Source organism: Lycorma delicatula, chromosome 1 (assembly GCF_047948215.1).
Source record: "Lycorma delicatula isolate Av1 chromosome 1, ASM4794821v1, whole genome shotgun sequence".
In the NCBI taxonomy this organism is placed as follows: Eukaryota; Metazoa; Arthropoda; class Insecta; order Hemiptera; family Fulgoridae; genus Lycorma; species Lycorma delicatula.
Window position 1 is genome coordinate 85620985 of NC_134455.1, and position 25186 is coordinate 85646170.

The following is a 25186-nucleotide window of genomic DNA, read 5'->3' on the forward strand; positions in this document are numbered from 1 at the left end:
GACCCAATTGTGAACTCATATTGAGTATCGTTGAATTACGTACCAAGCTAAGTATAGAACTTTGTTCCCTTTCATATCAAATATTAGTGCCCTTCTAATTAATGAGTATTTATTGCAATCAATTCTGTGAAAGTTTCCGATGTTTACAAAAAAACTTTGTTATTTAAAATTCAACTAATATAAAATTCCAGCTAAGATAAACAATTACAAATTCATTCTACGGGCGTTACAATAAAAAAATCATATTAATAATTATAAATTTTAAAAACGCAAATTCATTTTTAGGAAAGCTCTCTGGCTTAATCATTTTAAGCCAGAAAACTTATCTTTATGATAAAATTATCCCTTTTTATTTAAACATACGAATTTTTAAATTATGAATTTTTTTTACAACGTACAAATGTGTTACAAAATATGAGCCAATAATGTTCAATTGTATTCAGCCAGCTTCAATTATTTCTTCATCGACATATTATTTTTAAAAAATCCATGTTATAAATGGATATTTATAAAGTTGTATCGTAATAGATTTTAATGTTAACGATTTAAAATTAGTTTTTTTTTATTAAACACAAAATTACTTGTTTGATTATTAATTTAAATTCTTCAATTTTAATGTTTGAATCCAAGATTTTCAACTAAATAAAGGAATAACCAACATTTTAATATTGGAATTAGCATTACAATTTCAAAACATATGTTTTCGACATTTGAAAATTTTAAGGCTCATGTATCAGGGGGATTTAAAATATTAAAATATTTACTAAAATCGATTTTAAATAAATTAAAATCGAAAAAAATTTTAATTTAAAAAAAAATAAAATAAAATAATTAATTAAACTAATTTAAATAATTAAAGAAAAAATATTCTTTTCTTTTGTTACCACAGACCACTGGAGCGGGATGAGCAAAATCTTTTATAATGTATTAAAGGGCTATTAATTTAGAACTTGTAGATAAACAAATTCCCATTAAATCCTTTTTTGAAGCAATATGTCAGAAACAAAAAAAAAGTGTAGTTATTTTTGGAGAGGGGGTGAATATTAAATAAATAAAAGGTTTTGCTGATTTGTGATTGTTCTGAGAGGATCTGATGGTCTGGATTGGGTAGTGAATACAAAAGAGAGAAAAAACAAATAAAACAGCACATCAACGTTATTTTAAGTTTATTTAATTTATAATTGTACAAGAAACGCAAGAACAGTTTATGCACCGATTGTAATAATGGAGAACAATATGATATAGAACAATTGAATAAGCATTACAATTACATTCACAAAATAAAAAAAATTGAATTCAGACACATAATTAACTTACAGTACGAAAACACATAGCACGACGAGTCTCCCGAGCACAACATTTCACTTAAAAAAACAAAATCTAATTCTAGCTTTGCCGACAATACAGAAACAGCCGTGAGCAGAAAGTAAAACATTAAATAAAGTCTTTAGGTAACTAAAGTCTTGTAAAGAGTTTGACGCGACGATATATTGACAACAAAAGAACAATGTACACAGCACCGAAGCTAACACACCCAACGCACACAGAGAACAGACTGGCGACAGCTGGTAACGGCATTCGCACGCAGGTCAGAATTGTAATAATAAACAACCTTGGGGGTTATGTTGTTTATAACACCATTCACGGATTTGTTGACAAACCCTAGTCCATTAATGCGAAATCGTCAAAACTGAGGTTTCTTGAACAACGTTGTGTCTGTGACCTTGATCAAAAACTCCCCCAGCAGTCAGCAACGGAGTTGTTGACGATTTTCGGTCGGCACATAGAGTCCTTATTAGTGTTGTCAGGGTTGGGGTCAAATGTGGGTAGAAGAGCAAGCTTTGAGATAGGTCTTGTAAGTGTTGAGATAGCGGCTTTAAGTGTAACCACTCGAGTGAGCCCATCCTTCCCAGGGTGAAGAGCAAGAACACGAGCAAGCGGCCACTTTGAAGGGGGAAACCGATCATCTGTGAGCAGGACCAAGGTGCCAACTGAGATGTCGTGAGTGGGGTGGTGCCACTTGGAGATGGGACTGCTGCTGCTGAAGATAGCTAGATGACCAGGCCTTCCAGAACGACTGTAGACGTTGTTGAATGAGCTGCCATCGTGTAAGTCTAGAGACTGGAAGCTGGTGTCGTAAAGGAAGCTTCCCCAATGAGAAAGTGACCTGGTATGAGCGTGGAGAAATCGTTCGGGTCCTCTGAGAGTGGTTCGAGCGGCCGAGAGTTGAGTACGGACTCAATTTGTGTTAAAAGCGTGCTGAGCTTCTCGTACGTGAGCACAACGTCCCAGACTGTGTGAGCAAGGTGAAACTTCACTGATTTCACGGCTGCTTCCCACTTTCCTCCAAAATTGGGAGCACCAGGAGTATTGAACGACCACTAAGTGCCATCGTTGAGTAACAAACGATAAAGCTGCATATTCCAGTGTCCCACGAGAAAATAGCCGTTTATTTGCTGATCCGCTCTAACGAAGTTGGTTCCACAATCAGAATATAAAAACTTACAGCGACCTTGACGTGAGATGTACCGCCGGAATGCCGTGGTGATTCCTTCGGCGGAGTAGTCTGATACTAGCTCCAGGTGAACCGCTGACGTAACCATGCATACAAAAATTACCAACCAGCCCTTGAAGGGCTTATGTCCGCGACCTTTCCAAGACTTAATAGAAACTGGACCTGCATAGTCAACTCCCGTGGAAAGAAAGGCACGAGCGGGATTCACCCTGCATACAGGAAGTTGACCCATCAGTTGTTGAGCTCTCTGAACCCTGAGGCGAGCACAGACCACACAGTTAAAGATGAAAGAGCGAACTGGCGCGCGGCCACCAAGAATCCAAAAGCGACGATGAAGTTGAGCTAAAGTGAGCTGAGTTCTTCCATGGAGAGTCTGAAGATGAGCATCCTGGATAAGCAGATGAGAGAGTCGAGCGTGACGAGGCAATATGATGGCATGCTTGGCGTCTTCCCCGATGAGAGCATGCTGGAGACGGCCACCAACTCTGAGTAACCCATCCAATCAACAAACGCGGTGAGGCGGGTGAGCAGGTTCGATTTTGATAATTTATGGCCTTGAGCAAGAAGGTTGAGTTTAGCAGTGAAATGGGTGGCTTGAGTAGAGTGAACCCAGAAGAGCTGAGCGGCCACCAGGTCAGCCGGCATTATTGGCGAGAGCAGAAAGGAGCCGGGAAGGCACCGAAACCGAGCAAGGGCGCGATGACAGATAGCCGTAATACGCAAGAGTCGAAAGAGCGATGAATATCTGTCCCAATCTTGCGGTGACCGAGAGGATGCTAGAGAGATCCCTGAGACCTCCTCGAGAGGTGTAGCTGGTTCAAGAGTAACCTCAAGCATAGGCCAATGAGATGAGTCTTGAATGAGCCAGGGAGAGCCGGACCACCAAATAATAGACGGAACGAGTTGAACTGCTGACAATCCTCTTGGTGCGCAGTTTGCGGGATTTTCCTTCCCGGGTATGAGCCGCCATTGTGCACTGGGCGTGAGCTCCTGAATGAGGGCAACTCGATTTCGAACGAACTCCTTCCATTGAGAAGGAGGAGAGTTGATGCAAGCGAGAGTTACCGAGAAGTCGGTCCATAGAAACACTGGCATGTCAGGCTTCTTGAGCTGGTCGATAACACGCTGAACGAGCTGGCTGAGGACTACTGGAGCCGAGAGTTCCAACCGGAGAATGGCGAGCAGAGAGGAAGTAACCTTGTTGAGAGTGAACGCTAAGCAGTCGAGAGTAAATCCGAAAAGTGAGATTGAAGGGTGAACTGAACCAGATCAGATGAGCGCCCAGAAGAGATACCACCAACTCCAATGATCGACACCGAGGACCGCATGCGAGGAAGATTCAGCCGTGTAGCGAGCTCTTTGGAAATTAGAGAAAGTTCTGAACTGGAGTCCAGTAAAATTCTTAACTGGTGATGCGAGCCGTCAGTAGCGATGAATATGGCCAAACAAGTGGCCAAGAGAACTCCCATTCTAGAGCTGGAATCCTGGTGCGAGTTGGGGGTGCTTCTCCTGGGAGGCGAATCCTCATTCGAGGTTGAACTGTCCTGGTGATCAGCCGAGCTGTCAGCCAGTGCGTTGACTGACGTTAAAAGTGGAGCTGGTGAAGCCGGTGTAAGAGCCTGAGCCTACTGGATGGCAGGCACTGTTGAGCAGGTCTCCGAGTGTAAGAACTTGTGGTGACGGTCTCGGCAAATTAGGCACCGTCTAGATGAGCGGAATGACTGCACAACATGTCGACCCAGGCAATTGTAGAAAAAATCTTGCTGTGTGATTGAACTGTCGGCGCTCCGATGCCGAGAGCTGCTGAAAAGGGTGGCAAATGATCACCCTGGTGGAAGTAGCAGGAGAACCGTTCAGTACCCGATGAATTCCCATCTTGAGCTGAGCTGGGCGATTTGGAAGCGCTGGTGGCATTGGCATGAGACACGGCTTGTGTTGAGCGTTATGTCTGCCGAGAAGAGCGAGAGCGGTTCTGGGATGACCCAGAAGGCCGAGCATCAATCTGCGCAACTGTCCGGGCTTCGATGGTCTCCATGGCACGAGCTCGACTTTCGAGAAAATTGAGCAGCTCCGAAAGGGACGGGGAAATCGTGGCTTGACCGACTTTGTATTCCCAGGACTCAAGGAGAGCTGGGCGAGTTTCTTACTGATGATGATCACAAGAAAAGCGTCACAAATATCTACTGGTACCTGAAGAGCACAAAGAGCGTTGAACTATTCAGTGGTAGTAGAGAGAGCAACCTGTTCAAGTTGGCTGAGTGGATGGCCATGGGTGGTGCATCGAGCATCCTGGTGATTTGAGTGGGGATGAGCAGACGGGGTTGTCGTAGCGAGCAGAGACTAATCCCCAGGCGATATTAAATGAGTCACCTGCGATCGGAAACAACCTTGGGTTATGTTGTTTATAACACCATTCACAGATTTGTTGACAAACCCTAGTTAATGCGAAATCGGCAAAACTGTGGTTTCTCGAACAACGTTTTGTCTGCGACCTTGACCAAAAACTGAACAGTGAGTGATATTGGTAAAAAAATTCAACTTTTGAAAGCAAAATTTTTGCTAAAATGTTTCAGTAAAGATTTGAAATTTTATTTCGGCTAACAACCCTTTTTCCAAAATTGGCAAAATTTTAATACATTCTTTCTCCTCGAAGGTCTGTCTAGCAAATTTGAAGAAAATCGTTCAGTGGCGTTCTGAGTTACAAGACAAAGTACAGGCCTCTACATAGCCATAGGTACAAACGTGTCTAACAAAAATAGATACTTTGGGAGCAGTGGAATAAAAAGTTTTTTCCCCACATTATTTACAATGTATTTAATTTCTTCTTTAAATTGTTTTTTAATGTCTCCTTAAGGCACAAAACTTAAAATAAGACCAATTTTTTTTTACCAATCTATACTTTCCCGTTATTGCTGTAGCAGCATATATCGTTATAGCCGTGAAAGAAAAAAAAAGTAATGATTAATTGTTCATATTTTCATCGTTCTAACAGTCTCAAAAATAACAAGCATCTTATGCTAGACTTATTAGACAAAATGAGGAGTGAAGCGGTTTCTTATTACATTCCTTATGGAAACAAATGTAATAGTACATATAAGCATGCCTACTATATAATCAGATTATAATGAATTTCCTAGCTGCAGTTTTTTATCTAAAATTGGGTGTATTATGCAGTTCCATGCGCGCCTTTTTAATTCATAAAAAGTTTCAAATTTATTTCCATTATGAGTCTATATAATTTTATTTCCACTTCAAGTTGAAATTTACAGTCGAATTCGTGTCACACTACAGTTTTTTATATTAAATTTATCAGAAAACGCCCTTCAGATTCCAGAATGAATTCCTTTCCAAAAAAACCCCTACCGTCCTTTTTAAAAACTGTTTAGTCAAACTGATACGCGGCAGTTATAAATAAAACCTTATTTCTTTATAGCGTTCTAAATTTTAGTTTTCCGAAAATTTCCTTGAAAAGTGTTTTTTTTTCTATTTTCATGTAAATAAAAAGAAAATAGAAAAAAAACGATATACAAGTGTTGTTTATTAATTTTACGCGGCAAAGATTGATTAAATTTCTAATGATTAAATTTTTCTATGATTTTAGTATAGTATACTGGTTGTATGATAAATATCATTATGCTCAAAGGTAACTGCTTTTAGTAAGTACCCTTTCTATTTCAGATGTTTTAATTGCGTCACAAACATAACACTGAGATAGATATTTTAAATAATAAATTACGCAGATATAGGCCCACATTGTTTCTCCATTATGTAATATTATATATATATATATATATATATATGTCGGAGAATAAAGTACAGTGGAGTATCTTCCGACAAAACGATGAGAATATTCTTTAGAATATCTGTATTTTTAGTAGTTTTAAGAAATGTACTATTACTTGTAATATTTTGTAAAATAAGGTTTAAATTGTTTTATTGCGGTAGGCTTAGGCCTAGGTAGGCACATGGTTGTCAACGTAGTCGGGATCCCAGGACGATAGGGGTATCATAAAATTAATAAGGAAAAGGAAATATGCAGTAGGCATATTATTTGAGAATATTGAGAAAAGGCAGTCTTGCTTTGGAACCCAGATCGAACAGACGTCCTGGTGATCGCGAATTCGTTATTTCCCTGAGCCTCGGTCTATCGCAAGTTGTTTTAATATTATTTGAATTCTAAATTAAATTAATCTTATATTATAATTCGTATACTACTGAGTTATTGATAAGTGATAATTATCATTTGTAATTATTTCATTGTACGAGTTATCTACTCATTTTTATTAATTGAACTTTATTATAATCTTATATTTTCTCCACTTGTAATAATAAAAATGAGTGAAACACAAAACGTTGAATCCCTGGCAAATCTCCTCGCCTCTCCGACATATATATATATTAATATTCTAAGCATAAATTATTACGGTTTGACATTGTAAATGAAAAACCGACATTATATTCAAATATTAGTTAATTCAAATTAAAGTAATTAAATTAAATTAAAAGTATATATTATTTAAATGGAATTATTTTAGCCGTTTTACAAACCATTTGCATATTTTATAAACTTATATTCTATAATTTAATAGTAGTAGCTTTTAATTCAATTTTACTCCATAGCTCCAGAATCAAAAGAGAAATAAAATGTCAAACCAGTCATATATAAACGTTATAAGGTATCCATATATAATAAGGTTTAAAGGTACTTTAAAACTAAATTTTAACAATATTTAATATTTATATCGTGGTAAACTTTTTTACGTTATTCCTTTATGCGTTTAAAAAACATTTAATAGATGAATGTTGCAATAATTCAATTTAGTTTCTAATTTATTTTAATTGTAATCAAATGCAGGGAGAATGATTTCTCGTTAGGCCTATATTTAAAATGAAGACAAATATAATAGTACAACTGATTAAAAAAAATCCACAAAAATACTGACGATGTTCAGAAGTACATCATTACGTAAAGAAAACCCAACAAAAATATTCTTTAGCTGAAGTTTCGCTCTTTTACCTATGTATAATTTATAAACGTAACATTTCAAGGTTGCGTTAACATGAATATGTATTTAATCTTTTTCATTAATTTAAGTAAAATTTTAAGAAGATATCCTTTTTGACGTTTGATAAGTGGATAAGTACCGCTAAGTTGATGTATCCAGTTGATCTAAACTAAATTGTAAGTTGTTCAAAGTTAATTAGTTTTTTTTTTCACTTATTACCTTACCGATCAAGATTTGAATTGTAAATTAATACTGGTTTATTTTTATTAGTTAATATTCGAATAATTGATCTATAAACTTATTTTCAAAAATACACAAACATTTATCTCTTTGTATATCTCTAGATTATTTAAAGTAATTAAAAAAAAAATGTTAAGTAGTAATAAAATTAAAAAATGGTAAATGAGATAATAAATTTTTACTAGATGTGGTCAAGTGAAAGTATAATTTATAAATTTCATGTACTCGTACTCTGGTGTACCGCATTAAGATCTTAATAATTTTTAATTGAAATAAAAAATTTTTTTACCATTCACATATTTTTATTGTTGCAATTTATTTGATTTCAATTTCATTTTATCAAATACACAGACTAGTATTAGTAATATGACGGAATATATTACGATGTTTTTAATTTCATTATCCGTGAATTTGTGGTCTAGACAGACGACACTACAAAAATATGATACCGGCGTCTGATGAGTGGCAGCGCTGCAATAGGCCAACTCCGTAATAACTGGTATAGAGGGGGTAACATCGATCCGGCTCGTGCTTGATACTCCCTACTACATCGCATACCAGCCCGCCATATTATAAATTCTCGTAACACTGGACTTTCTTGTTAGTTGCGTTGAGTTATACGTCGAATAGAGGTTATTCCTTTGTCGACCAATTTTTACGCTATTATTAAGTTTATTGCGAGTTTTGTTATTATTATTATTTTTTAATGTTCATTATTTTGAAACATAGCTTGCTTTAAAATAATTTAAAAAAGAGTTTTATTTTAGTGATTTTTTAAAAAGTGTTATAAGTGGTGTTGTGATTACGGTTCGTTTTTTTGGATTCGTTATTATAAGGTAAATTTCTACGTAATATTTATTTTTTTTATTATTATTATTCAATTTTTATAATTTCGTAATGTAATTTAGTTATTTTTTTCAGTGTAAAAAATTATAAATAAATAAATATTATTTTATTTTACGGCTTTTTATTTATTTTTATTAAAACTTTTAGCTTTCCAGTTAATGAAAACGTAATGCCATTTTTTTTTTATTTGTTGTTTTTTTTATTATCATAATATAAACTCAAAATTACAGTGAAATGTAGTAGAAAATGAGGCTTTTAAGAAAATATGAGATTAATCATTTTAATTGATTTGAGAGAATTAAATTTAAAAAAAACAAACTTCTTTATTTTACAATTGCGTTATGATTATTTTTTATTATAAAAACTCCAAATTTTTGTGTATAGGGTTTACAAAGAGTTATTTTTCGTATAATATTCTTATCATTACTTCGCTTATAATTTTGAAATTTTAAAGAATCTAAAGTTAATTTCATGTAAAATAATAACAAATATTCCATAAACAGTATTATAGTAAAATAGAGTTGTACTTTTATGCCCTAAATTCTTAAACTTTCTCAAATATTATGCAATTAGGTTGCATAGCTTGTATTCATGTTGCTTTATAGCAAATACACATGCAATAGTTAACTGTTGTTGTCTAACCCAGTTATCCCCACCAATGTTTGTTTTATGTTAGGTTGGGTATCGAATGGTGTCCCACATTGCAAAAAAAAACAGCTGAATAATGCAAGTTGATGCTTTTTTTAAGATAAGGTCATATTACGGTAAATGAAGCCTTCATACAACTGTTTTTATATTTTGTTTAAACTTCTAATACCAATTAAATAATTAATTAAAATTACCTTTTAACATTTTTTACGGTCTTATAATTTTGTTATTTTTATTGTTATTCAATTATAACAGTTTAACATTTATTTTTATAAAATTATAGCCAGTTCTTTAAATTTTAATTAATAAAAACTTAAATATTTAATTAAATTAAATAAAGTATAAAAATATCTTGAATGATTTGAGGATTATTTTAATTACATTAATTAATCTTGCCTTGAGTTCACCTATTGTGAAAAAATAAAATAAAAAAACAAACTTTCCAATTAAAATTTAATTTAAAAATGAATTCTTTTTATTTTCCTTTTATTACTCAGTTAATGAGTAATAAATATATTTCCTTTTAACTCAGTCGTTTAATGATTTTAAACACATTAAATTTTATATTAAGTTATAATTGTGTTGGTTTTATATCAAGGTTATAAATTGATGCAGTTTATAATTGATTGAACAATCATTTTTTTTATAATTAAGTGATTATTAATGGTTATGGAATTTTAATAAATTACATTATGTTTTATAAATATTGAATGAGTTGTAAAAAAATATATAAGTGGATAGTTAAAACCATAAACAAAAAAAAGAACCAACAAAAAAATTGATGAGGGAAGCAGATTATTTAAGGTACATCCTGCATTCTAGCGGATTTTCAGTATACTTTTTAGACAGAACTAAAATAGTAAATGCAGTACGGTATTAGATTATCAAAATTTGGTTTAAATCAGAGGTTCCCAAACTTATTTTTCTCATAGACCACTTTCTAAATTTTGCTGGTTCTGATGGACCTTCTACAGCTAGTGTACTAGCTCTGGTGGACCCCCTGCAGGTAAGTACTTACTACTTTTTCCGACACTGGCAAACGCTAACATCTATTCACTTTTCTTTTCGAAATTCCGGAAACAAATGAGTAACGTTTATCCTTGGCAATCGTATTTATATTAGTGAAGAATCAAACAAGTTCATGCAAGATTGCTAGCAGACACACCACAAGTCGTATTTCGTCTCTTTGCATGTCTGAACAACCGTTGCGGACGGCAGAGGCGGCGCTTTGCAAGTTCGACACGTTCGTTGTACTGAATGTGGAATATGCAAGTTTTTACAAGAAACAGTCGCTGAGATTCTCAAAACATTATCTGCCCAGATTGATACGCAAAGTTATGCCTACATTTTAGTTCTTCACTATCGAAACCAGATGAATTTTCGTGGACCCCCGCTTACGAATTTTGAACCCCCATTTTTTTTGTCACGCCAACGTAGACCCTCGTGGACCCCTGGGGGTCCACCTGGACCACTTTGGGAATCAATGGTTTAAATATTGCAGCATGATATTATAAAACGTAGAAACAATTCATTTGTTTTTATTCATAATATTATATAATAAAATCGATCTTTTAAAAGTTCTTTTTTTGTATTTTTTAGATTCATTTTGCAATAGATATCAAAATGTGTACGCAACTTTTAAGCGAATGTTGTTTATATTAGGCATGTTACCTACATAAATATATACGGAACGAATGAAAACATTTATTTATTACCTTTTGTTTTTTCTGTTTTTATCGAGTCAATTAAAATTATGATACATTATAAATTGAGGGAAACTAAAACTATAGTGATTTGCCAGTACCGAAAATGTTAATAATTTTTGTATTATAATACATTATAAACTTAATGCAAAAAATGTTTAATTTTATGAATTTTTGAGAACATAAGTAACAAATTTTAAAAAGTAATCGTTTACTTTATTTACGTCTATACATATATTTTATTTTAATGTAAAAAAATTATTTCATATAATCTGTAAAAGTAGTATCACTTGTAATGCTGTTCGTATTTGTTTTTTGTTTTCCATGGCCTACATTTCTCAGTTAGCTGTTAATTTTTATCGATGAATGTATTTTAATAGTTTATTTATGTATATATATTTTAAAAAGAAATATGCCTAGCTTTTTGTGACGTAAAAAAATATAGTTCCAAGAATTTTGTTTAAGTTTCATTTTATATTTCTACAACTTTGTAAAATTATCTGTAAATATAAAGAAAACAAATCTATAAGAAGTTTATTCTTTATTCAGGTCAGTATAATTTTCTTAAAAAGTATATTTATTATTGTTGCAAATTAAGCTGCATTATATTGAACTTCCTCTTTGCTATTAAAAAAGGACTTTTACAACTTCTTTGTTTATGGTGAAAGCGGTTACTTGTTTGTTTGTGTATAGAATGTAACGAAACGATTTCACTTCTCTTCTCTCATCTCCCTGTAATGGTGAAATTCATTATTTGCCGTGTACTAGCTGTAGACAAATGTTGCAACTGAATGAAAGCAATATTTAAAATATTTTTCGTTTATCTTTGTGTTTGTTTACGAAAAATATACCCGTTACTTTATATTAAAGGGAATAATATAATAATGCCTTACTGACATAATAGTCGAAAGTAAATTTTATACGTTATTATTGTTTACCTACGCTAATAATTTTAGTTGTAATTTAAAACAAAAAATTGCTCCAGTTATTTTCGTTGTGTACTAAACTACTTAAGCTTTGCTTTTATTGTTTTTTAAAATAATTTAGATCTATATTTCTGTTATTAAGATATTCGCGGCTTTTATTTTGTACAAAATAAGCATGTAAAAAACCTTTTCTTACTAAAATATCTATTGTTTTGTATAGTTAAATACAAAATAATAATAATTATTATTATTTATGTATTTACCTTGTAAGTCTTTCACAATATGTCAAGGTAGTATGTTGTAAAATCCGTCCTCCATATGCTTCAAAAAGAAAGTAGACAGGATAGATGCTTCCTGCTGTGCTACATTCCTTTGTTTACATTTATTAAAAATACTCGTTGAATAAAGGTGCAGTTTATTGTTATTCCCATACCCGCAAAAAAGACTTAATGAAAATTACATTAATTAAGAGATAATTACTTAACAATATAACATAATTATTAGGAAATCTTTTGTACTGTATTTTAGAGGTATTTAAAGACCTAATTTTTGTAAATAACTTTCTTTTTACATAATCGCAGTTATTTTGTGTATTATAAAAATAGTCGTTCCATTTTCTCTTCTTTAGGAGATATTTTTATTTATTCGTCTACAAGAAGGAGTTCAGACTAGTGATTACTTTTGATAAGTTTTATAAAATACTTATTGACCATAATTTATTAGTGTCTCATAAAAAAAATTATGAAACCTTAATTATCATGATTGAACTTGCTATGTATATTATAGTTTAATAAAATTAAATAATAATTAATTTTACTCTTGCTGGTATGAAAATTTAACACAAGAAACATAAGATGTTTTATAATTAACTCTGGCTGTTGTCCCAGATGCGAGTCTGGCGTCAGCGCCATGTTTTACTCATGATAGGTTCACTAACTTCTGGCATCATTAATGTCTGGCAGTGACGTAGCGTAGGATTTTTGCCAACAGTGCACCTGTGACATTCGAGCTGTCTGTTATTTAAATTTTATGCGTAACGCCCATCAGCATTTCCGTTACCTATTATAAACACAATAACATCCAAAGACGAAAGGCATTTTATTTTTTATATCATTTTAACGTTGGTCACTGTTGTTATTATTTAAATTAATTATTTTTGTAACTTCATAATTAATTTTTTATTCAGTTTGTTTTTGTTAGCTTATAAAATAAAATACAACTTTGTATCGGTTTGCGTTGTATCGGTATTTTTGTGGTTCGGCTACGCTTTTCAAGTTATGAACATGTTAGCTTTTCTGTTTATATTGTCAAAAATATTGTTTGACTTTACCATTATTTTAATAATTTTGAATTTCGTACTTAACAATTAAAAAAAAATAAAGATAGCATTATGCGCCGATGTTTTTCATACTTATAAAAATTTTTGCATGTCATAGTAGGTGGATTATTGTACTAATGAGTTTCTCTTACGTCATCCACTTGTAATGTGACGTTAAAGTTTGTCGCATCTTTTTTAAGTGTTTTTATCAAACAGGCTTATTAAAAAATCAATACACATGTCACTTTATTTTCCATTTCATTTTTCTTATCAGTATTTCAAACAACCCAGCTTTTACGTTTTGAATAAACGTTTACAAACAGTATTCTTCTGATAAAAGTTAAGAAATTTAGTAACAGAAACATAAGATGCAGTTTTCTACAAATTCAGAACTCTGACATCATATTTCCTGTAGGTAAGAATATTTGATATAATGTAATCTGAAATCGGCGGCATTAATTGTGTACAAAAAACACAATTGGTTTTGTGATAACCTTATATTGAAAATAAAGTAATTAGTAAACATAAAACACGCTTTCAAGAGTCTCATTTCATTCGGTTATAATCTATTTTCACTAGTGCGAAATAATATCGTACACATACATATATTTGAGTGATATTTCTTTAGATTAGTGAAGGGCATATTACCATTTTTTTGTGATAAGAGTTGTAAGAGGTGAATAACATTTAAATGTGGGAGGAAATTTTCCACTGTGATGTAGTGGGGGCTACTTTGAGTTCTGAATCGATTTTGTGTTGTCCTGCGAGAACGAGTTCCTTTCGGGCGGGAAGTCTCTTGCTGCTGCATTGTAAACTGCACGCTTGTGATTCTTTTAGGTTAGTCTCGGTTTTGTTCGAATTTGTAGATACTGTACTGCGTTGTATTTTGTTTACTTTAAAAATAAATAGGCCTTCACTTTCGTTCACTAAAAGTACCAAAGCAATGAAGGATTATTTCCCATAAAATATCAGTCCTTTCTCATTTTAATCAGAAGTAGATGTGTCGTAGCCATTCTACCAAGAGCTCCTGACTTACTACCACATACACGTCCGTGTTATTAATGATGTATGGTATTCAAATACAGAAAAGTGTATTACTTTTAATAGTTCTTATTTACATATTATGGATGTTTGTGTTGGTGGTTTTCACCTGTACATTTACATTATCAGACCAGATTAATGAATTTTTTATTGTAATTTACTGGTTTTTGTTTCTGTTTACCATTTCATATATCGAAATTTATTGTTATTGGCTTTGTTGTATGGTTGTTTGTTTTATGTACTTTAAATAATTTCAAATTTTTTGTAAGGTTTGGTTAGCTTTTGCAATTTGATTTAATTTTTTTTTTTCTTTTAAGCCACAAACGGATTTAAGCTGGTATTGGTTGTTAGATTTACTTTTTATTTGTTGTATTGACTAAACCAACTTAAAAATATTTTATTTTTGTCTGTTACAGTATCACCAACCATGTCACTTGCAAGTGTTCATCCTAGTGCTGGCCTTTCACATCGCAGTCAGAGTTTTGGCAGTGTCAGTTCTCTTGATGACCTACACAACTCATGCTACAGCTCAGCTTCTGAAGCAGTACTTTCTATTGAAGAACTCAAGCTCCAGCTGAATTCCTGTTTTACGTAAGTATAAATGCTATTAATATTTTTTTATTTTAGTGCACATTTGACTGAGAGATAAGAGATAAACCGGTCTCAGGATTCAAGATGTTTATCCCTTATACTTTGTCAAATTACGTTCATAACTATTTACTTATAATTTAATCATATTAGATAATGTTTTATTAAATATGTAAGATTTTTATTCACTTAAATGATTTTTTAAGTTTCTATTCATTTTCATTCGATATCTTTTAAATTAAAATATATTAAACCACAAAAATACAAAATCTAATTTACAGTACAATACTACATCTCGTAAAAGGACATTTTTATGTTAGTTACTTTGGAAAAAAACATTGTTTACATTCTGCCAGGTAAAGAAAATTATTTAGTTGATTTACCAAAAGTTGCCAGTGTTTATTTTTCAAAAATAGAAAATTTCTTTGATATTTGTTTTTTCTAATTATTTGGATTTACATAGATGAAGTATACATGATTTTAAAAAAATTAAGTTATGTTATTTAAACATTATTTTAAATAGTGTGATATTTATGTTTATTATAGATGTGGAGTCAGCTGGTATGAAGACCATGTTTCATTGGATTGTGCCGAATGTGGGGGTTATTCATTAGAAAGGCCTTGCCCATTGTGTGATGGACAGTGCTCCAGCACCTGGAAGAGAGATCTTACAATGGTGTGTAAAATTATTTAATGTGTTTTCTTTAGTCATGGTAAAAACACTCATAGTTGTACCTGACTATTGAAATTAGATTATCATTCAGACATCCTAATTTTCATTTTAATTAATATATTATTCTTTAACTTTTTACAATACATTACAGAACAAGTATTTGAAAACTCATAAATTTTTTTTTCTTGATAACTTTTTATTTAACCGCATTATCAAAATTTAGTATCTAAATCAGTGATTTTAATTTGTTTTGTTCTGATTAATGTTCTATATTTTGTGTATTGATTAAAGCTTTAAAAAAATATATTTCAAAGGAAAATAAAAATAATTATACTCTAATAGTACAAAGTTAAAAATTTAATTTAACTGACTTAATTCCACCAGTTGTCATTAAATCTGTTTGCAAACACTGTTTTTTTATTATGTGAGAGATAAATTTAAATAATTGTTTTGTCAAGCTTTGGGTGTACTAATATATTTAAAGATGTGTCATGAATTTTATCTTTAAAAAGTGTATATGAACTAGTGAACAATACAATCAGTTTTTAATTAGGCTGTTTAATATTTTGAGCAAAAACCTGAAATTGACTATATCTATAAAAAAAAGCAATAATATTATTTCCCCCATATAACTTGCAAATATTTTCAGTTAACAGCATTGTTTTTAAACATTAAATTAGTTTCTTAATTGCTTAGTAGAAGTAATCATAAAAAGAATTATACTTGTTTATTTTAAGATAAAATTGTATACAGTTTTGTTTTATACAAATTAAATTATTGTTAATACAGTTTTGTTTTATTTTTATAATTTTTTTGAATTAAAAAAAAAATGTAAATGGTAACAGTTTCATAGAATATTGAATCTTTTTTAAAAAAATTAATTTTTTTCTTAATTATTCTTATAATATTAATTATTTTTTGTTTATGCGGGCTTTGTAATTCAAGATGGTTATACATTTTTTTTTTTTTTTTTAATTTTGACGTAGTTTTATATAAGTGAATATTTAAATTAATTATCTATTAAATTTATTGTTTTTCTTGTTACAGTCACATGCCTGTGGGAAAGCTCGCTGGGAAGGTGAATGCCAAATGTTGAAACCTATCACATCCGAGGATGAATCAAGGTTGTGTAAACGGTTAGAGAAATTGGCTGCTAGTTCATGATGTGGCATTGACGCTAGTCAAAGAACAGTTGACTTAAGTCGCCTGTAAACAGTCTGATACTGATCCTTGAACTCTTTCATTTGACCCTGTTACATTAAAAGCGGAGTGAAATCTTCATTGTGTTATTGTTGAGTCGTCATTCTTCATGAAGAATCAAATGATCTGTCAGATTTCATTATTTTAATTTTATACCAGACATTGTTGGATGAAAGCTTATTCATAAAGATCTAATCGAAGGAGTTTTATTATCAGTTAGAATGTTTAAAATCGATTCAGTATTTCTCTATTTATAATAATATAGCTTCTGTGAAGTTTATACTTTTCTAATAGAATTAATTGTATGTGTCTTTTTCATTTCATTTCATAACATTCATTTTTATCATAATGTCACATGCGTCCATCCATTTTAATTTATATCATTTTAATATACATTGCATTTTTATACATCTGTTAATTTTTTTGTCAAAAATTCTTATCTTTACTTTTGTATTATCATAGTCAGTAAAATTACTGTTTAGAATCTACATTAAAATTTCTTGTGAATCTAGTTTATTGTAAAGTTGAGCAAAGACATCTCACTTTTCACTGTGAAGTTCAACCTCACATTTAACTTGTACTGCTTTTATTATGTCATATTATATTGACACTTAAACATTGTTCAAATTGTGTTTATTTTTGTTATTATTTATTAATATTTTCTATAGGTTGTTTTAAAGATATTGTAAATTATTAATTTAATTGATGTACACTAAGAATAAAAAAATGCTGGCATGCACAGATAATATTGATGCTGTAACTGGATTAATAAGATAGTTTATTATTATTTTTTAAAGATTATAAATAATTTTAAAACAAAAATAAACACAGTTTTTAAATTATATGTAAAAATATATAGTTCCTGAAAGTATTTTCTAATTATTATATTAGTTTCATTAAATCTCAGTAAAATAATTTCCGTATCTTTTGTAGTAATTATTTATTGTCTTAATTGTTTCTTAACAAAGTAATTAATGTACTGCATTTAAACAGAAGAAAAAATTATGAATGTGTATAATTTTTTTTAATTTTGTTTCTTTGGGCTTTAATATGTCCCTAGACTGACTGAGTGGTCTAGTCGCTGTTTTCAAATTTGTAGTTTCTTTTTTTAAGTTAGTTACCATGCATACTCGTGTAAGTCATTTACAATTTTTATCATTCATTTACTGTTAAATTAGTTTTGTTTTTTACTGATTTTGAGATAGATGAATTTTGGTAATTATAAATGTTATATTGTAAATATGTCATACTTTTTTATTGTAAATTATTATTTAAGTAAATTATACCAATGTTAATTTAGTTGGCACATACATTGTGGTTACTGTAGTTAAATAATCGGTAAACAAACATTGTACATTTTGTAAACTATTTTTAAATTATTTATTTATTTATATATCTGTTTTTTGACGTGGAAGAAATCTTCTTTGTATTAACTTGAAAAATTAAATAAACCCATACTTCTGATATGAATACTTATGATTTTATCTATTACTGATAATGTATCTGTTTCAAACTGGCACAAAATTTATATATATATTTGAATTTGTAAAATAATTATGAAAATTGTTTGATTTCATTTACTTGTTGGAAGAAAGCCACTAAATTTTGTTGGATACCTTTTGTTTTATATATTTCATAGTTGTACTGTATTATGACTAATTTTCATTTTTCCTGGTCAATAAACAAAAAATTTTTTACTAAAATCTTGTTTTATTATTTTTTCCTCTACTAATTAAGCTATTAACTATGTTAAGATTAAATTATTTAATGAAATTTTAAACAACTATAATGCTCAGTAAACATTGTTTCTCTGGAGAAATATGTATATTTATTTATTGTTTCACTTTATCTGGCTCATTCCTCTTACACCTATGGCACTTGTAAAAGATGTTAGGTGTAAGATAACGTGTTTTTTCTGGAAGAAATGATGTTAATTATTCTAACAGTCCCTGTGGGGAACAGATTGAAAGGTTTCGCTTTGAGGGAATTGAATGACATCTGAGTTGTGGTATGATGGTAAACATATTTTTTACTCTGAAGAAGACAATGTGAAACGGTTTAATGCTTACTTGTATGTGTAAGCCTGGCATGAGAAGCTGCTATTCTTAAACAGTGTGTAATATTAAAATATAGTCCCTTACATCTATGATTAATAAATTTACGCACTTTCTACCTATCAAAACACATTCTGTAACATATAAAAGATATCCAGAAATAAATGAATGATGTATTGGTTGATTCATTATCGTCTAAAGCTTATAGTTAGAAAAGAAACAGACAACATTTGATTGTTGTTTTATTGTGTGTAAATAATAGTGAAACAGTTTAATTGTGGTATTATTCATCAAATTTTAAACAAGGTAACTTTTTTTTTAAATAAATATTTGGTAGTAACTACAAAACTCATTTTTCTATCTAGTCTCCAATTAAATTTGTACATCTCCATTTTGTTAAATGAGTACAGACTTTTTTTTTGTACTTTTTTCTATTCACTTAATTTCTGATAATAAAAAATCAGATTTTATTCTACAATAGAGTGAAATCATTGTGCTTAGTTTTTATTACAGTTTGTCTAAAAAGGTATTGATAGTTTTGCAACTTAATGACAGCTCATCATCTCAAAATTGCTGCCACCACATTCTTTTAGTTTAATTAATAAATGAAAATAATTAGGGTTCGGATCAGTTTTGCATAGTGAGTACTTTGATATATTCCTGCCAAATTTTTGTTTCAATTGAGTGTGGTCAGCATTATAAAAAAATCTATTTATTATCATAAAAATTACTATTTCACAGTGGATTGCTTAATTTGTGATTGTTTTTTAATAAAATAACTGAGTTATTAAATGTTTTAAAGTAGGTCTTTGAATTTATTATTGTTCCCCTTGAATTAAATGATAAAATAAGAGGCCTTTATTATACCTCAGATCTTCACCAACAGTTTTATAAAGGGAGACCTTGAATCTGAGAATGTATTATTGATCGACAGGAAATTTTCTATACATGAAAATTTTCATTGTCAGTTTACTTCAATTATAAGAGAATCGTTTAAAATTATCTTTGTAAACATTTATTTGTTTTCCTTCAATTTATCCTTGAAGTGATGTGTTCCATTACTACACATGATGCAACTTTTTCTCTTTTGATTCATTCACATTCTCACTCACTAAACCAAACATTTATTTATCAATTCACCTAATTTTCCCATATATTTAAAAAAAAAAAAAAAAAAAAAAAAGTGAATAGATAGAATCTTAATTGAAATGATGCGGGAAATAAAATTATAAGTTGCCGTAAATTAGGCTTAAGCTAATCTAATACATTAGTGGAAATTAATTAATTTCATATAATTGGGTGGGAGATCGTCTGTACAAGCACAATGCATAGATATTTTTTAATCTTTGGTTGATTCATTGTCATCTAAATTTTATAGTTAGAAAAGAAACATACAACAGTTGATTGATTTATTGTGTATAAATGTATAGTAAGACTCTACTGTTTAATTATGGTATTACCCATCAAAGTTTACAAAACACAAACACATAGAAGCGCAGAAGTTCTACCTTGAGTGTCTATTGGAAATTTAGGAGGAGTATTGTGACAAGATATCATGGGTAGCAAGAAACCAATCCAGCAATTCATCCCTACTTCAACTGAGTTTTCTAAAAGTTCCCTGAATGAAATTAACCTAAAATAAATTGAAAACATTCTACTCATTTTTAATTATAAAAACCCAAGTTATCTAAAACACATATTGAATTCCATTCTTTTTTTTAATCAGGTTTTATTTCAATCCGTGTGACTACATTTTTTAAGACGTATTATCATTATGGTAATAAATAATAATAGCTAAATCTTTCATTTTTGCAATTTTTTCTTTATTTCTTAATAAATGGTAACTGTGCTTTTACAATTTTCACACTCCCGCATGTTATTACAGCAGATACAAAGTTGTTTTTATCTGTTTTTGTGTTGACACTATATTTTTATACATTTCTTTCGGTGTTCTTATGCAGTTGAAAATTTATTTATAGAATTATCTTATGCCTCAGACTGCAGTTTTAGGCAGTTAAAAATCCATCAATTTTATTTTTCCATTAATTCTGAGTTTGCATTTCAGCTACCTCCATGCCTACTTATCTCTTCAAATCCTTAAAATATCTTTAATATCCTTTAAAAACTCTACAAAAGCTTTAAACATTATTTTAATGCAAAATTAAAATACATTATAAGACAAAATGCAACATGGCATTCCATTTGACATGATAGGATAATCATGTCCAGGTCCTAAAAACACAAAATTTATGATAGTTAATAATTTATTTATTCTTTTTTATGACTGATTTATTACCTAAGCAAGACTTAGATAAAATGAATATAATTTATCCCTATGTTTTAGAGTAATTTATCCCTAAAATTCAAAGATTGTTCATGGGATTATGCAATGGACAATTTGTAGCATATAGAAATATGCCGTGCCTGAACAGATTTCAAACTCGGGAGCTTCCAGATGAAACATATAGACACAACCACTCCTCTGTGAAGGTTACAAATTATTTCTTTTAGATGATTAATTAACCACATATGTGTGAAGCTTGTGTGTAGGATTATGAAATTAAAATTTTTGTTTCATATGAGAAATGACATGTCTGGATAATACTCAAAAGCTTTTAGACGTAGGTCCAGTGTGCAAGAACTGCTTTTTACATGGTATCCTTTGTTAAATTCGCTACTAACATTATCAAGAGTCTGCAGTTAAATTGTACCCAAATATAATTAACTTTAATGAACTACGGGAGAGAACCAGTATTTTTAACATGGCTTTGGTTTATGGTTCTTTTTCGTATTTCACCCGTATAATTAAAGTGAAATCTATTCTCTGACTGATTTTAAGTGTTACAGAATCACCAGATTGTAAGAGGTGTAATTTATTGCCTTATTTTGGATCCCATTCTTGTTTGAACATTTCAAATTCTATTTCATTTATATTTTAACTTTAATATAAGTGCAGAATTTGCTACGTTTTGTCTTATGTAAAGATTAATAAAACATAAAATAATACCTGTTAAGATTATAATACTGATTAGCAGATTGTGTAAAAATAAAATATACAAATTAAGGAATTTTTTTATTCATAAATTACAAGTAAGAAATTTAACTGATTAAAGGAAAATAGCTACAAAAAAAGAATTTTTTGAATTATTAAAAATTTTAAATCTTTAAATTATTATTAAAGCTTATTATACATATAGCTTTCTGTTTAATGCATTCTTTTGATACAGTTTAGCAGAAAAAATGTAAATTAAACATGTGTATAAATGCACAAAAATATATGCTATATGAATATAGCAATGAGATAAGGATGACATGTAAATGAGGTGTAATCTTGTATAGACTTAGATCGACCATTCCTGAGATGTGTGGTTAATTGAACCCTAATCAATAAAGTACAACGGTATCCACTGTCTAGTGATCAAATCTGTATAAAAGAACCTTACTTTTACTAGGATTTTAACCTCACAACCTTTGACTTTGAAAATCAGCTTTAAACAACTGATTTTCAACTACGAGTTAACCGCAAGACCAGTCCAGTGGGCAAATAAACTAAAAATTAATAAGCAAATTAAAGTACAATTCATCAAAGGAGTTGATGGAAGAAGAAAAATATCTGTATCAGTTCTGATAAGCTGAATATTTTTTAATAATTGCTTTAGAAAAGAAAATAATCATGTAAATACAAGGTTTTTTCAGAAATAATGAAAATACTGTATTGGTATAAAATATTTTTTAAGATTTTTAATTTACAAATATTATTTCATCCATTATTATAATAATAACTTTATTTCATTACTACAATATTCATTTTCTTATCCCGTAAGAAACTTTCATTAGTATGAACAAACCAATAGGTAAAACTAATAAAAAAATAAATTAAAAAAACACCATTTCTGACAGAATCAGCTACTGAAAAATTACCATTAACCGGAAAACCTAAATTGATAACTAAACCCTAAACCCACAGGCTGATAATTATAAGACACTCAAATTGGGCGAGGAATATGAGAAAAGGAATCTAAAATCTTACTCACTCAAGAATGAGGGACACAATATTCAAATTTTTTTATGTATTTTATAGTCAAATAAGGTATTTTTCTGTCATTTTCTTTAGTTTTTCTCGAGATAAATATAAGTAATGAAATGATATGTCATAATTGTATAATTAAAACTTCTGCATATCATTTCCTAACAGGGAAAGAATGTTGTTCTGAAAAATAACAACATTCTTTTTTTTTAACAGAAATAAGAATTGAGAACAAAATAATGACCATCCTCATTTTTTCTTATGACTATGAAGTGGTCATTTAAGCTTATGTCAATGAATTTTAAAATTCATTGAAATAATATAGGTCTTGAACAATGAGCCACATTTACAATTTCTTTCATAATTAAATAAATAAAAGGAAGCGTTATTAGAAATAATTGCCAGTGATCACTATAACTAACATGCATTCGTATAAACATTAACACTGTGTTTAGTCAATCACTGATGCAAAACAAATGTAATGAGATTTTAATATCATTTGTATTTTTGGAATGTTACATAACATTATGAAACTTTCATAATATGTATTTATTGTCCTGTTGATTATCTTGAAACTCACTTTATAATGACTTTTCCTTTAACTTTTTTGTTGTATTAATTCTCTAAGAACTAAAAGACATAAATTACATTTCACTCTTTTAAATAAGGTGTATTGAAATACTAAACTTGCTCAATGAATACAATTTCGTATTACAACTGAAATACAAATATGTAAATGTATTGATACATAATTATTTATCAAATAAACATAAATGAAAACAAAACTTCATTTTAAAGTAACAATGTAAACATTTAAATATATGTGTACTTCAGCCTACATTTTAAGCAAATTTTAAAGAAATAGTTTCCAATTTTTTTTTTTAGTGGTTATAATAACCAGATGATACTTTTTTCTGTTTTAGCCTCCAGAACCACTGTAAGGTATTACTTCAGAGGATGAATGAGGATATGTATGAATGTAAATGTAAGTGCAGTCTTGTATAGACTCAGGTCAACCATTCCTGAGATGTGTGGTTAATTGAAACCCAACCACCAAAGAACATTAGTATCCACAATCTAGTATTCAAATCCATATAAAAGTAACTGTCTTTACTAACATTTCCTAAGATTTGCCTTTATCAATTGTCCATTAAAGTTCTTTGAATAATTGCAGTAAAAAACTGCATTCCCAATATAGGCTTCAAATTGATGGAAGAAACATTTCTTTATTGTTCAAAATATTGTTCTTAAATGATATTGATAATGTTTATTATTTATTGTTATTGAGATTTTGTCTGTAGAGCCCATGGTAGTCACACATGAGGTTACATGGACTGTTCTATTTCAATTTGATTTCCTCATAATCTTGAATCTACCTCATAGCTTGTTTAAGAGAAACCTTGGTCACTGGTAATTGAAGGTAAAGTTATTAGTGGTACTACTTTATCTCTTTCACAGAAGTCTATTGAAAAGTTGTTATAAATATTTAATCATAATTAAATAAACACAAACACTTTACTACCTTTTTAGATGGTGTAAAATAAATGGAAATAGTAATCTCAAGACTTATGTTATCTTGCAGATGGGCATGCAGTGATAAGAGTTTGGGTATACTATGAAAATAGATCAAATTTTATAAGCTTAAAATTTTTATTTTATTACATTGTAATAATTTTATAGTTCAATCTTCTTTTAAGACTTGGTAATAAACTAAGATTCGCTCTAACATTTGGTAATGATAAACTGATGAGAACAGATTGATAGTATTTCATACACAATATTCACAATACTGTTTTGGGGGTCATCTGAATAAAATTTACAAAAAGGTTTTTACTCTTAAAGAAAGAGTTAAAGAAAGCTATTAGAAAATAGTATTAAAAAGAAAATATTAAACATGTAGACAATTTTTTAAAGATGACAATGATTTAAAATTAATGACAGTCCTTCATCCCTTATAAAGCACTCAATTTCAATAGATAAGTTTTAGAAGAAACTTACACATGTTAAATATAAACATTTTAAACAACAAACTAAACTAAAATTCAATAATTATAACATTTTAAAAACTTACATTTTAAGACAAAGCATTGCATTATTTTATTTTTATCTTAGGTTATATTATTTTGCACTTTATTTTCTTCTAATTAGTTTTACATGTTGTTCTGTTTTTTTTTGTTTTTTTTATATATATATTCTGTTTGTATTCATTTTTATTTGTTCTTATAAATAATATGATATTTAATTAAGAGAATGAACAAAATTTATTGAAAAATTACTGTGATATTTGTCTTTATGATGATAAAAAATATTTATAAAGCAATTAAAGATTACAGATTTTAACCGAATTGAAGAAGGTTTTTATTGTATTGAAGAATTTCTTTCCCTTTCCATTTATAACTAA

General features: G+C 29.8%; 1 protein-coding gene across 2 annotated transcripts; it reads left to right on the top strand.

Annotated features, from left to right (window-relative positions):
• The first annotated feature begins 8358 nt into the window (after positions 1–8358).
• Pino (protein pinocchio) lies at positions 8359–18407 on the top strand. Of its 2 annotated transcripts, none has more exons than XM_075357375.1 (4): positions 8359–8597; positions 14660–14834; positions 15378–15507; positions 16552–18407. In XM_075357375.1, the coding sequence occupies exons 2-4, from the start codon at positions 14671–14673 to the stop codon at positions 16666–16668; spliced, it is 411 nt and encodes a 136-aa protein (XP_075213490.1). In that variant the 5' UTR covers positions 8359–8597; positions 14660–14670; the 3' UTR covers positions 16669–18407. The 2 variants fall into 2 exon arrangements, with proteins under 2 accessions (XP_075213490.1, XP_075213500.1); XM_075357385.1 differs by lacking the exon at positions 8359–8597 and adding an exon at positions 13597–13617.
• The last annotated feature ends 6779 nt before the right edge of the window (positions 18408–25186 follow it).